Raw genomic sequence first — 12,960 nt, 5'->3', positions numbered from 1 at the left:
AGTGAGCAGGTGGCACCAGGCCAGCCAAGGCGGGTGCCAGTGGGGGCCCCCTGATTGCCCTGCCGGTCACCCCACAGATTGGCCCCGATGGCCGGCCAGGCCTAGGGACCCTACCCGTGCACAAATTTCATGCACCGGACCTCTAATCAATACAAGGGCAGCTCATAATAAATGCTGTTAAACAAATATAAGACCCATATATACTCAGACATTCACAAATATTTCTTGCTCCCAACCTTAGACATCAGACAAAGGGATCTTTCTATTTTATTAGATTAAAAAAACAAACACAAAACCAGTAGAAACTAGGGGGAAAAATGGTGAAAGTGATATAGAAAAGGGCTGGGCAAAGATTAGAGATGATAAAGAGAGAAACGGAGAGAAGGGGAGAACACTGATAGCCCAAGTCAGGGCCAGAAAGAAGTGTTCAAGGACTAAACATCTCTTCATTTGATGACAATTTTCTGGCGCAAGGCTCGAGGCCCAGAGCCAGGAAGGGGCTCAGGAGGTGGTGGGCCAGGGCCCAGGGCTGAGGCAGTTGGTGGCAGTCCGTGGGCAGTAATGTACTTCTTGTAGGCCTCACGGATAATCTTGAAGGCTCGAGCAGTGGCGTAGGGTATGTCTGTAACAGGGTCACGGTATAGGGCTGGGCGATGGGTCACTGGGCATACCTCCCGAACTGGGACCTTTGGGGGCCGCACTTGGGGAAACCATTCCTCAAATGTTGCATCATCACTAAAAGTAATGAAGGTACGTGAGCAGCGAGGAGGAGGGACGACGGTTCTAGTTGTGGTTCCAGTCCCAGTTCCAGTCCCAGTTCCAGTCCCGGTTCCAGTCTCAGTTCCAGTCCCGGTCCCGGTTCCAGTCTCGGTTCCAGTCCCAGTTCCAGTCTCGGTTCCAGTCCCGGTTCCAGTCCCGGCCTGGGGAGTCAATGCAGAAGCCGTGGGAGCAGGATCAAGTCTGAGGGAAAAGACAGAGATAAATACAAAGAGCTGAAGGAGAAAACAACAGATAGAGACCAGAGAGCTGAGGAAAGAGGAGGAGGAGGCAGAGTGATGGCCACATTCTGAGAATCTATTAGGTGGCAGATGGGAAAAGAAAGCTGGCAGGATGGAAAAACAGGAAAGAGGAAGAAAAGAGAGGCTAAAGGGAAAGAAATAGGAGCGGAAGGGAAGAGGAATCTGAAAGCTACCCAAGCGTCAGTGAGAGCTGTGGGAGGAAAGTGAAATGGGCCTGAGAGAATACAGTTAAAAGAAGGGAGAAACAGCTCTTTCTTTCCCCCGAGACACTCACCCTTCCACGTCCACATTCTCTTCCTTGGGGCCTGGCTCCCCCAGCAGCGGCACTGTCACTGAATGATAGGTGATCACAGGCCCAGGGCACTTCCGCTTCTTATGAACCTGCTTCTTTTTGTCAGCCTCAAGTCGCTCATATGTCTCTTCAGGGTCCAAAAAGGAATGAGAGGATGGTCAGTTCCCCCTCTTCCCACGCCCCTGTTCTGCCCTACAAGGTCTCAAGTATCTTCGTGGCTGGCCAGTCACTGCCTAACAGGCCATTATGAAAGTCCTCTAAGCCCTCTAGCATCTCCCATCTTACAAGTTTTCTGTTTGCCCCTCGTGACATCCTCTTTACTCACCATTTCTCAAGTCCACTCGGCTCCTCACCCACTCAGAACTGTAGGACTTCAGAGTTGGAAGGAACCCCTTGAGGAGCCTGCTCAATCCCCCCAATACTCCCCACATTTGCCCTGTCAACTCGCAGCCCTCTGGCAGAGGCGGCTCATCCTCTCATCCCACGCAGTACACCCGACTGAGCCTCACTGCAGCTTTCAGGTCACCATTCCTCTGCCCACCTGCCCACTTGCTTTTCTCCTGAGACCTCTGCCCACAATCTAGTTTATCTTCTCTCCCTCATCACGGTCACTCCCTCACTCGAGGAAGATTTTGGCAATAATTTCTACTCTTCATCCCCATCCCAATTCCTATCTTCTCAAGTCGCCTGGGTGACTTCAAAGTGCACACAGATAGCCCCCTCAACACCCTATCTCCAGCTGCTTTACCACTTCTCTCAACCTTCCTGTCCATGCATGTTACTCCATTCCACTCTAGACTTTGTCACTGCCTGAAACTGCCCCTGCTCTGAAATATTCAAAATCATATACATCCAGGTTCTGACCACAACATCCTGTCCTTCAGGTCTGTTTGCTCCACTACCCTGGAGATATCTCTGTTCTACTTCTTCCGTACCTGTCATACATGGATATCTCCTCATTCTATCAGCTCCTTTCAGCCTTCACTTTCCTTAAATCGAGCTCAGGTTCCTCAATCCATCCTTTCAGTCATTCTCTTGTCAACTGAGGAGATTTTTAAAATTTTCTTACTTTAAAGCAATTTATCTCATAAACTGATTCTACTGAATTTCTAATTCTCCTGATTATTAAACTAGTTATTACAGCCCTATTTTGTGAACAAGGAAAGCAAGACTCAAATAGATTAATTTGCTTATAGACTTATACAAGTGAACAGCAGGACTAAGATTTGCACTCTGTCCTATACAACTGTCACTTTACACCAAAGTACTTCAATAATACTTGCTCCTCAGAGCTTTCATAATGCCTAGTTCTTTGCTCCTAATCATTTACTATCCCCATTTTTTCCTTCGGATTCCCTTGTTCCAAACCTCCATCTTTCCAGTTCTTTGGGTCCTCCAGGTCTTAGCTTTTCCCATGCTCCTCAGCCCTTTTACCCACTGTTCTCAAAACCACACACTGACCCAGTGAACGTAAGTTGAGCTCTTCTGTGATCTTGGCCTCCCTGAGCAGCTCCTCCTGGGTCAGTGGCCGCTCACAGTGGGGTCCCTTTCGCCGCCGTGACTGGCCCTGCCTTTCCTGTACCCGCAGGAATGTTTGTCGTGTATGTTCAGCTGTAGATTGACGCATGGACTTCCGACCTGGGAAGGAAGTCAGAGAGAAATCTTTAAATTCATGTCCGCCTCCTTTATTATTTGTTTTAATTTAAAAAATTTTTTATTTGAAAATAATTTCAAACTTACAAAAAAAGTTGCAGGAATAGTACAAAGAACACCCATGTATCCTTTACTCAGATCACCTACTATTAACATCTTGCCCATTTGCATTCTGTATGTGTGCCTGTATTTTATTATTTCTGAATAATCAGATTGAAGTTGCACACATCATGGCTCTCCATGCCTAAATACTTCAGTGTATGTTTCCTAAGAGTAAGGACTTTCCTTACATAACCATAGTACAGTTATCAACTCCAGTAAATTTGACACCGATTCAATACTTTTATCAGCATATTTCAGTTTTGTCAATTGACCCAAACATCCTCACTCACTGTCAGAGCCATCATCCTGTAGTTCTAGTGGTAGCAGTGTCTTCTCTTCTCGGGTCTTCTGAGAGCTACCAGCTGGGGTACTGACCTTTCGAGGCCTCAAGCTCTTGAGAGGTTCCTGGGGACAGATTGGAATCAGACACCAAGGAACAGAGAGATAAGGAGAACGAAGATGAGAATCATATGAGAAAACTAGCACTGCAGGAAACGGGGCTGGAATGAGGAGTACAGGGACCTGATGAAGGGAGAATAGGAATTAAGGAAGTCCAAGAAAACCAGGACTTCCCCTGCACCTTATAGGCTTTGGTGACTATTCGGCGCTTCCTTCTGGGCTCTTCTGCTTCTCCATCACTGGATGGTTCATCTCCTTCGTCAATGTCAAAGTCAGAGTCCACTTCATCCTCTGTGTCTGACTGGTCCCCTTGATACTCATCATCACCCGATTCCTGAGGACATAGGGAGATGAGGTTCTTGCTGGCAAGAGAGTCATTAATGCCCCTCCAGGAAGAACAGAACCTCTTTGCTTTCTTGGTAAAAGTTGCCCTCTTCTCCTTCCCTACCCAGGCATTCACTCTTCTCAGGCAAGAAACCTTCCTAGCTTATGGCCCTTAGCTCCAGCACCACCCTTTCCAACATTAATTGACTGCTCTTTACCTGTAGCACACCAGGTTAAGTGCTGGAGTATAAAAGGATGTGTTTTGGTCCCTACCTTCAGGGGCCTTACAGTCTAGTAGAGGGCAGGACATAATTACAAAAGGAAGTTATAATACGAGGCAACATATAAAGTACCAGATGGTAATAAAATGTTACAGGTGTTCAGAGGAAGCAACACATGCTATGGACTGGTGGCCTGGGAAGGTTTAAATGTCGGTTTTTACTCCGTTAGTCCTTTAGACCAGGGGTTGGCAAACTTTTCCTGTAAAGGACCAGATGAGAACAGGTAATGTGTCAGATTTATCCAGTGATTTGTAGTCTGCAGAATCCTGCTTTAGACTATAAAGAATGAAGAGAACTTGAGCCACGATTTAAAATACTGATAGCTGCCGAAACCGGTTTGGCTCAGTGGATAGAGCGTCGGCCTGCGGACTGAAAGGTCCCAGGTTCGATTCCGGTCAAGGGCATGTACCTGGGTTGCGGGCATATCCCCAGTGGGAGATGTGTAGGAGGCAGCTGATCGATGTTTCTCTCTCGTCGATGTTTCTGACTCTCTTATCTCTCTCCCTTCCTCTCTGTAAAAAATCAATAAAATATATTTAAAAAAATAATAAAATAAAATAAAATACTGATAGCATTGCCTGGCTAGTGCGGCTCAGTGGTTGAGCATCAACCCATGAACCAGGAGGTCATGCTTCAATTCCCAGTCAGGGCACATGCCCAGGTTGTGGGCTTGATTCCCAGTAGGGGGTATGCAAGAGGCAGCTGGTCAATGACTCTCTCTCATCACTGATATTTCTCTCTCTCTCTCTGTCTCCCTTCCTCTCTGAAATCAATAAAAACATATAAAAATATATTTTAAAAATCTCTATATATAAAAGGCTAATATGCAAAGTGTCCCCTTGGGAGTTCCACCTGGAGGTCAATTGCTTGCTATGATGTGCGCTGACCACCACGGGATGGTGCGGAACAAAGGAAGGCCCCACTGGCAGCTGAAAGGTCCCAAATGGCCCTGATCGCTGGCCAGGCCTAGGGACCCTACCCGTGCACGAATTTCATGCACCGGGTCTCTAGTAAATAACTAAAATACTGGTAGTATCCATACAGCCAAGAGGAAAGAGGGAATAGTGGGTAGATAAACTAGCAGGAACAAAATAGGACTGTGTATAGCAGTGGTTGCCAACCAGTGGTACGTGGACGAGGTCTGAAAGGTTGGCGACCGCTGGTGCATAGCATATTTATGGAATAAGGATCTAAACCTAAGTAAAACAGAAGCTTTATCTGTGGCAAGAAGTCTTCTTAGCTGACTGCCTTTGGCTCCAGCACAGCCTCCTTTCAACATCAATTGAGACTGTAAGATTTGAAAAGATTATACTCAGTCTATAGAGAAATTTAAATGTCAGCAATAAGCAACAAAACCAGCCACAGTTGACCTCAGGCCCAGCTGCACTGGATAATGACCCCCAGCCCTGGTGCTGGCCAATGAATCAGTGGAGACCCTGAAAAGACACACCTGGAAAGCTGCTGAATATTCTATTGGTATCTTTCCCCCGGGACCTCCCCTAAAACTCCACCTTAAAGCCCTTAGGACGCAGGACCCAGGCACTTTCCTTCCCCAGAGCACACCCTGCCTTTCCCCGCCCCACCCTTCCGTCAGTCGTTACCATTAGCCTCCTCACTCCCAAGCTCCAAGGGCCTTTCCTTTACCTCCATAACTTGTTTCCTAAGCCTAATTCTTTTAGGAACTGCTTCTACCTCTGTGATTTTCCAAATGTTCTCTTATAAAATAAATAATAAATGTCAGTTAATAAAGTTATGGCTTTAATTTGCAGGTCAGTGCTCTCAGTCCTCTCCTTACTTGTCCCAGCATTGACAATCATTATTGAAGTTACTGAGAAATGTCTCATTCCTCAGGTGTGTTCGGATAGAAAACCAGCTGGATATTACTATGTATTGCAGGGAGCCATTGAAGATTTGATGGGAGAGGAAAATTGTGTGCAAGGGGTATTATAGAACACTCTGGAGGAGATTAGATGGACTGGAGTAGAGAACATGGAGTTCAGCCTAAACCTGAGGTGATGCAGATTAGGGCTAGGCTGGCAGCCACATTGGAAAAGAAAGGGAAAAAAACACTGGAGGCAAAGGAGTTGACTGGGTGGGCACTGCACCTCAAACATGTGGCTCTTTCTTCAATCAGTGATGCAGGCTGACAAAATAAGCAAATAACAGAGACAGTTGGCACTCCAAGCCTGCCAGAGTTCTGTCTTGCACTGATGACCATCATTTCCTCCCAGATGATGTTTGTGAAAGACAGCCCGGGAACACATGAATCCCCTCGGCTCTAACCTGGTACTGTCATATCACCAGAGGGTTGCAGCTCTACTACCGATTAGGTTAGTGCCCAGTCAAAGTGCTTTCAGCCTTGGCTGGTGTGGCTCAGTCAGTTAGAGTGTTCTCCGGAGCATCGAGGGGTCACGGGTTTGATTCCCAGTTAGGGCACATACCCAGGTTGCAGGATCGATCCCTGGTCAGGTGCGTATGGAAGGCAACTGATCAATGTTTTTCTCTTTCTCCCTCCCTCTCTAGAATCAATGAAAAATATGTCCTCAGGTGGGGATAAGAAAAGAAAGTTACCGATTTACTACCATTCCTTTGGCTTTTTTGTTGTTATTAATCCTTACCCGAAGATGTTTCTTACGTTGATTTTTAGAGAGGGCAAGGGAGCAAGATGAAGGGGGGTGGGGGGAGAGAAACATCGATGTGAGAGACACACATCAATTGGTTACGTCCCACACAGCCCGGCCTTCTATGTGCATGCCTATGCTCTAACCACTGATCTACACCAGCCAGGGCCCTTTGGCTTTTATTGAGGGTCATTAATAGACATGACTAGATAAGAGAATGTTTTTACATCACATACCAAACCCCTGTTACTTTATATATCTTATATAAGGAGGAGATTCTCCCTAGGATTGAATGCTGACCAATTTTGTATCTCAAAAAATTATATGCGCCCTAGCCAGCTTGGCTCAGTGGATAGAGCATTAGCCTGTGGACTGAAGGGTCCCAGGTTCGATTCCGGCCAACGGCACATGCCTGGGTTGTGGGCTCGATCCCCTGTAGGGGGTGTGTGGGGGGGCAACTGATCAATGATTCTCTCTCATCATTGATGTTTCTATCTCTCTCTTCTCCCTTCCTCTCTGAAATCAATAAGGAAATATATTTTTAAAAAATTATATGCTTCCTTCTTACTAAAAAAAGAAATTCAGAATTTCATTGCCAGAAAGCTCACAACTAAATTTAATATTTATTGCTATTACCATTTCAGCAGAGGCTCCTGGTACAATTACTTCTGATCTCTCTATTTTTACTGTTCTTAATTTGTGTTTATAATCATAAGCCTCCTTAAATCCTTTTTGGAAGCATGATAGGTACATATTAAATAACGACTCATAAAATGACAGGAATAGGATAATGGCTTTTGGAAGAGGGATGAGAAAGTTCTATTTTAAACTAGCTGGTTAGGGCTGTATAAGTAATGACTTCCAATCAGTCACCAAGTCCTGTGGATTCTACTGCCTTAATTTCTCTTGAACCTTCCCGTCCATGTTTCTCTACTCCCAATGCCCTCCTCAAAACATTCTCTTCATTACAGAGTGATCTTCCTCAAGTACAAATACGATCATCTTTCCAATCCTCTGGGTGAAGAGCAAAACTCCTTACCCCTATCATAGCTCACAAGGCCCGACATGTCTGGCCCATGCCTACCACCTCCATCCTTACCGATCTTTATCCTCCTTCAGGTCTGGAGAATGAGATGTGCAGGTTGAGGACCAGGACGTCAGTGCCTTTACACATTCTGCCCTGCCCCCTCCATGGACTAACTTTTCTCCTACCCCCGTTCCCAGTCCTATTGCTCTTTATCCAGCCAAGGCCCATGTTTCATACTGTTTGTCCTCAGCTTAAACTTCACCTCCCCAGAGATACCCATCCTGACCAACCCTGGCTCCCATGTGTTACTGTAGCACCCTGTGCTTACCACTTATTTTATTCCTTATCACACAATATTTTAACTGTTAATCCAGCTCGTTCCTCAATGGGATCTGAAATGTATAAGGAGGAAGCAGGGTATTTATTTTTTTAATTTTTACTTTTTTTAATCCTCACCTGAGAATATGTTCATTGATTTTAGAGAGAGAGGACGGGAGAGAAGGGGGGAGGGAGAGAAATAAAGAAACATTGATGTGAGAGAGAAAGATGGGTGGGTGCCTCCTGGGATGGAACCCCACAATCTTTTGGTGTGCAGGATGACGCTCCAACCAACCAAGCCACCCAGCCATGGCAAAGCGGTACTTTTAATAGTGTTTTCCTAGAGCCTATCACAGTGCATGGCTTGCTCTAGGTGCTCCACATACTTAAAGAATGGACAGTCAATACAAATTTAACAAATGTCTACCCAATCAGACACTGAACTAGGCACTGTACACTGTTGAACAAAACAGACCATCTCTAACCTTGCAGAGCTTACAACCTAATACGAAAATATAAACAAGTAAGCAAACCAAATCTAATCACAGTGAAATGTTCTATGAAGGAAATAAATGAGGGCACTTTTTAGGACAGTCAAGAAAGGGTTATCTAAGGAGAAGTTTACATTTTAAAGCTGAAAAGGAATAGGCTAAGCCCCTCTATTTTAGGGAGTGGGCCAACGAGTACGACGTGGGTGTTAGACGTCAGAAGTAAAATGGAACTAGACCTTCCGTAGGTTTCCGTCATACTCGGTGCCCCGAAGGCTTCTCTATCCCCGCCCCGTCGGGCTCTCTCTTAGGGCTCCGGTGTATCTCCCCCCACCCAACCCCCGCCAACTCCGACTCGCCCACCGCGTCTTGGTACCAACCGCCAGGGCTCCTCTCTATTCCCCGCCCCCTTCTTTGTCCGAGGTTTCTCCCTTAGGACTCCCTCCCTCTTCCTGGGCCCAGGTCTTGCCTCCGTGAAACCCCCATAAGTCGTCTGGTAGAACTCATCTTCCTCCTCTGCCTCCAGAAGCCCGGAAAGCCGGTTTCCCGCGGTCTTTCGTGGGGCCCGGCCCCCAGCCAAACTCATACCGCCTGTCCAGACCGCGCCGCCAACAGCGACCCCTCACCCGGCACGGGAGCTCGGCGCTCGACGCGACCGCCTGCGGGCGGAAGCCGGTCGTCGCCAGGCAGAAGCAGCAGAGCGTCGAGGGGCGCCTGGTCCCGCCCCGGGGCCGGCTTTGCTCTTCAGCTCCGCCCACTCCCGCCTGGTCCCGCCCCGGGGCCGGCTTTGCTCTTCAGCTCCGCCCACTCCCGCCTGGTCCCGCCCTGAGGCCGGCTTTGCTCTTCAGCCCCGCCCACTCCTGCCTGGTCCCGCCCCGAGGCCGGCTTTGCTCTTCAGCTCCGCCCACTCCTGCGCCCACACCAGCCTCAGGCTCCTAACTCGTGCACACCTGGGTTGTGGAGCAACTCCACACGGTGACGCTGTTCTACTACCTTAAGTCCAGAATTTAGGACTACAAATTTTCGTTTAGAAGAGGCCAGCCTCCCTCTGCTCCAGTCCGTGTTTCACTCTGCTACCGATAGGAATCTTTCTAAAAACCCAGACTTTCCCCCTCTTCTGCTTAAAAATCTTTAATGGCTTCCTATCATCTGCGGGATAAAGTCCAAAATCCTTGAGGTAAAATAGTAGTGTTGGTTAAGGGCAGGCTTAGAGCCAGCTAGATCTGAGATTCTAGCTGTGTGATTTTGGACAGGTTGCTTTACCTCTCTGAATCTGTTTTCTCTTCTGAAGGTTGTTGAGAAGATTAAGAGAGATAATCCTTATAAACTGCTTCATATTGTATTGAGAACACACATAGATATTTAGTAGGTGATTATTACTATTAACATGGCACTCAACAACCTTCATAGTTTAGCCTCTCCCTGCCTTTTTAGCCTCACCTATGCCACATCATTCTATTCCAGTATCACTTCCCTAACACCCACTTTTCAGTCATGCTTCCATGCTGTTCCTTCTCCCAAGAACCCCTTTCCTTTCTTAACTACCTGGCAAAATTATAACTCTGTAGGACAATGAAGTCTTCCTGCACACCCATTTGGTTCTTCTTTTCATAGTCATGGAAATAACGCCTTCTAGATTCTTTAGAATAGTTCCAATCTGAAATAGTCTGTGGTATTGTCAAGCCTTTATGTTAATGTTTATTCCAATTAAAAAATATATTTTTATTGATTTTTAGAGAGAGAGGAAGGGAAAAGGAGAGAGAGAGAAAGAAACATCCATGTGAGATTGGAAAATCAATCGGCCACCTCCTGCATGCCCCCATGGGGGTTCAAGCCCAAAGCTGGGGTTATGCCCCTACCAGGAATTGAACTGGCAACCTTTCCATGCACGAACTACACCCAGCCAACTGGGCCACAGTGGCCAGCGCGCTTCCCATTTTTTTTTATTCAGAAAATGAATAAAACCATATGTCAAACCATAGCACTTGTACATACTCTATGATGGCACCTATTACATTTTATTCTAATGATTTATGTGTCTGTCTTTCTCATTAGTCTGTGGTCTTTTTGAGGGCAGGAACTTTATCTGTGTATACCAATAACTCTCATAGTGTGTGGGACATTGTTGGGACTAAATAATGTTAATTCAGTGAATGAATTAATGAAAGACTAATTTAATGATTAGGTACCCATTCTCTTATTTTGCCTCTTTGTTGATCTTGTCAGCCCCTAGCCCCCCCTCCATTCTGACCTTAGGAACTATTTTAAGACATGAAGTTCACTTTAATAAGACTGTGTGTGTGTCCCTATTTTGAGATAACTGGATTGCCCCCCTTTTCCAAAGTCTATGTTGGTGAACTCCCTTTTCCATTTCCTTGGAGTCACCAAGCCAACATGTCCTGCTCTGCCCCTACTTCCACACCCTGTGACATCATGAGGTTCTGCTATGCCAGGAATGTTACGGGGCAAGAGTGGCTCCATGACTCAGAGCACATCAGCAATTGAGTGGGAGTGGGAGCAGAGACAACGTTTAGGGAAAAAAGATGGGAGGCACCACCAGCCAAACTTTTAAAATTTTACCTTTATCCATTCATATACTCAGGAGGCAGTTACTCTGTGCCAGGCACAATTCTAGATCCTTGAAATATAAAAATGAATAAGATGTAATCTTTGCCCTATATGTTCACAGTCTTATGAGGGAGATAAGTAAAGACACTGACATAATACAAGTAGCCATTTTTGGTCCATAAAAGAGAAACAAAGACCCGAAAGAAGCTGCAAAATGCAGATCTCTTCTTTTGGGATGATTCATAGGTCAGATCCCAAGGAGAAAACCCCCTGTTTGACCAACCGCCATAGTGAGTCCATTATTGGTCCATTTCCAGTTTTCAAATCAGAAACAACTTTACCTTTACAGTTAATTTCTTTCTTTTTTTAACTTTTAAAACATTTATTGATTTTTAGAGAGAGAGAGAAGAAAGGGGAGAGAGAGAAACATCGATTTGTTTCACCTATTTGTGCATTCATTGGTTGATTCTTGTATGTGTTCAGTCAGGTGATGGAACCCCAAACCTTGGTGTATCAGGATTTGCTCTAACCAACCGAGTACCCAGCCAGGACTCTACAGCTGATTTCTAAAATAACTCAGGAAATGGTAGCAACTCCATGACTTTTATGGAAACAAAACTAATTTATTCAACAAATATTTATTGAATATCTATGAGCCAAATCCTATGCTAGATAGTGTAGGCCCACCTGTCTAGTTTTTGTACTATTTAGTTTGGTGGAGGGGGGTGGTGTAGGTATAGGCAATCATAAAATACTTCAATGCTACACAATTCCATTGCTATGGAATTACAAATGCAATCCGATCATTGGAAGTTTGTCTACCCTTCACTACCCAAAGGAGAATGAATAATCCAGCAGGTGGCAGCAGGGAAACAATTATTATACTAGATCTTGATGAGGGAAAGATAGAAGGCAGTAGTCAGTGTCTAGGGCTATTTTCTGGCCAGTGAGGTCCTAGGTTCCTTTTTGAGGACCCAGAAAGAGGCCGGGTAGAGAATAACCCGGCCATTTTGGGGGCTACCGAACCTAGGATTTTTTCCATTCCTCTTCACTTATTCATCCCACAAATAATTGTTGAGATCCTACTATGTACAGTGTCACATCACCTGAGTAGCTTGAGGATACATGAGTGACCCAAACACAGTGGTTGCTCTCCAGGAGTTCAGTCTCCCCAGGGAAAGAGGTCTTCAGAGTTCACAACCTCCAGGGTACTTTGTTAAAAATGAGCAGGGTTTGTACGAAGACTAGACTTCTGTGTGTCTCCATGCCCTTTGGAATATAGATAACAGAGAGGCGAAGGGCTTGGATCACGGGAAGACTATAATATGGTTTGATCACCTCCCTTTTTGACAGGTCTTCATTCACTTAGAAGATATTTCCTAAATTCTGTCACTGTGCCCAGCATTTGGCTTGAGGCAAAATGTGGGTCTGTTTCAAATGTCACTCGGAGGAAGACAAGACATGCATGCACCTTAAACTAAATAGTAAACAAGGCAGTAGAGCCGGAAGGATACTTGGTGGCATGTGATGTTTTGCGAATTTGACTGCTTAAAGTCTCTCACTTGACACTAGCGAGTCTGTCGGGAATTCTTCTCTAAGCTGTAAAACTGAGAGGACACGTCGAACCAACTCCTAATGAGCATAGGCAACGCAACCCAGTTCTTTAAAAGAGCCGAACTAACTTGACCCCAGCGAGCCACCATAGGGAGTGTTTGCCCCGGCGTGGAGTCGTTAGGCCGTAAGGGACCTGCATCATGTGACCAGGAACAGCCTCCCGATTGGCTTTGCTCCGCTCTGGGCTACTCCCCACCCCCATTGAGTGGGATGGAACGAGAGGTTGGGCGCATGCGCAGTGCCTGGATTTCGCT

At 46.0% G+C, this 12,960-nt stretch overlaps 1 protein-coding gene across 1 annotated transcript; it reads right to left on the bottom strand.

Moving 5' to 3' along the window:
- Positions 1 to 249: 249 nt before the first annotated feature.
- Positions 250 to 9,191, bottom strand: VPS72 (vacuolar protein sorting 72 homolog). Its single transcript, XM_081113020.1, has 6 exons — positions 8,994 to 9,191; positions 3,647 to 3,799; positions 3,357 to 3,471; positions 2,773 to 2,949; positions 1,294 to 1,438; positions 250 to 960 (listed from the first exon to the last, which is right to left on the bottom strand). The coding sequence occupies exons 1-6, from the start codon at positions 9,108 to 9,110 to the stop codon at positions 447 to 449; spliced, it is 1,221 nt and encodes a 406-aa protein (XP_080969146.1). The 5' UTR covers positions 9,111 to 9,191; the 3' UTR covers positions 250 to 446.
- Between the last annotated feature and the right edge of the window lie 3,769 nt (positions 9,192 to 12,960).

The sequence above is a fragment of the Myotis nattereri genome, assembly GCF_964212035.1.
Source record: "Myotis nattereri genome assembly, chromosome: 18".
Lineage (NCBI taxonomy): Eukaryota > Metazoa > Chordata > Mammalia > Chiroptera > Vespertilionidae > Myotis > Myotis nattereri.
Note: the sequence above shows the minus strand (reverse complement) of the source record. Positions and strands in the feature narration are given on the sequence as shown.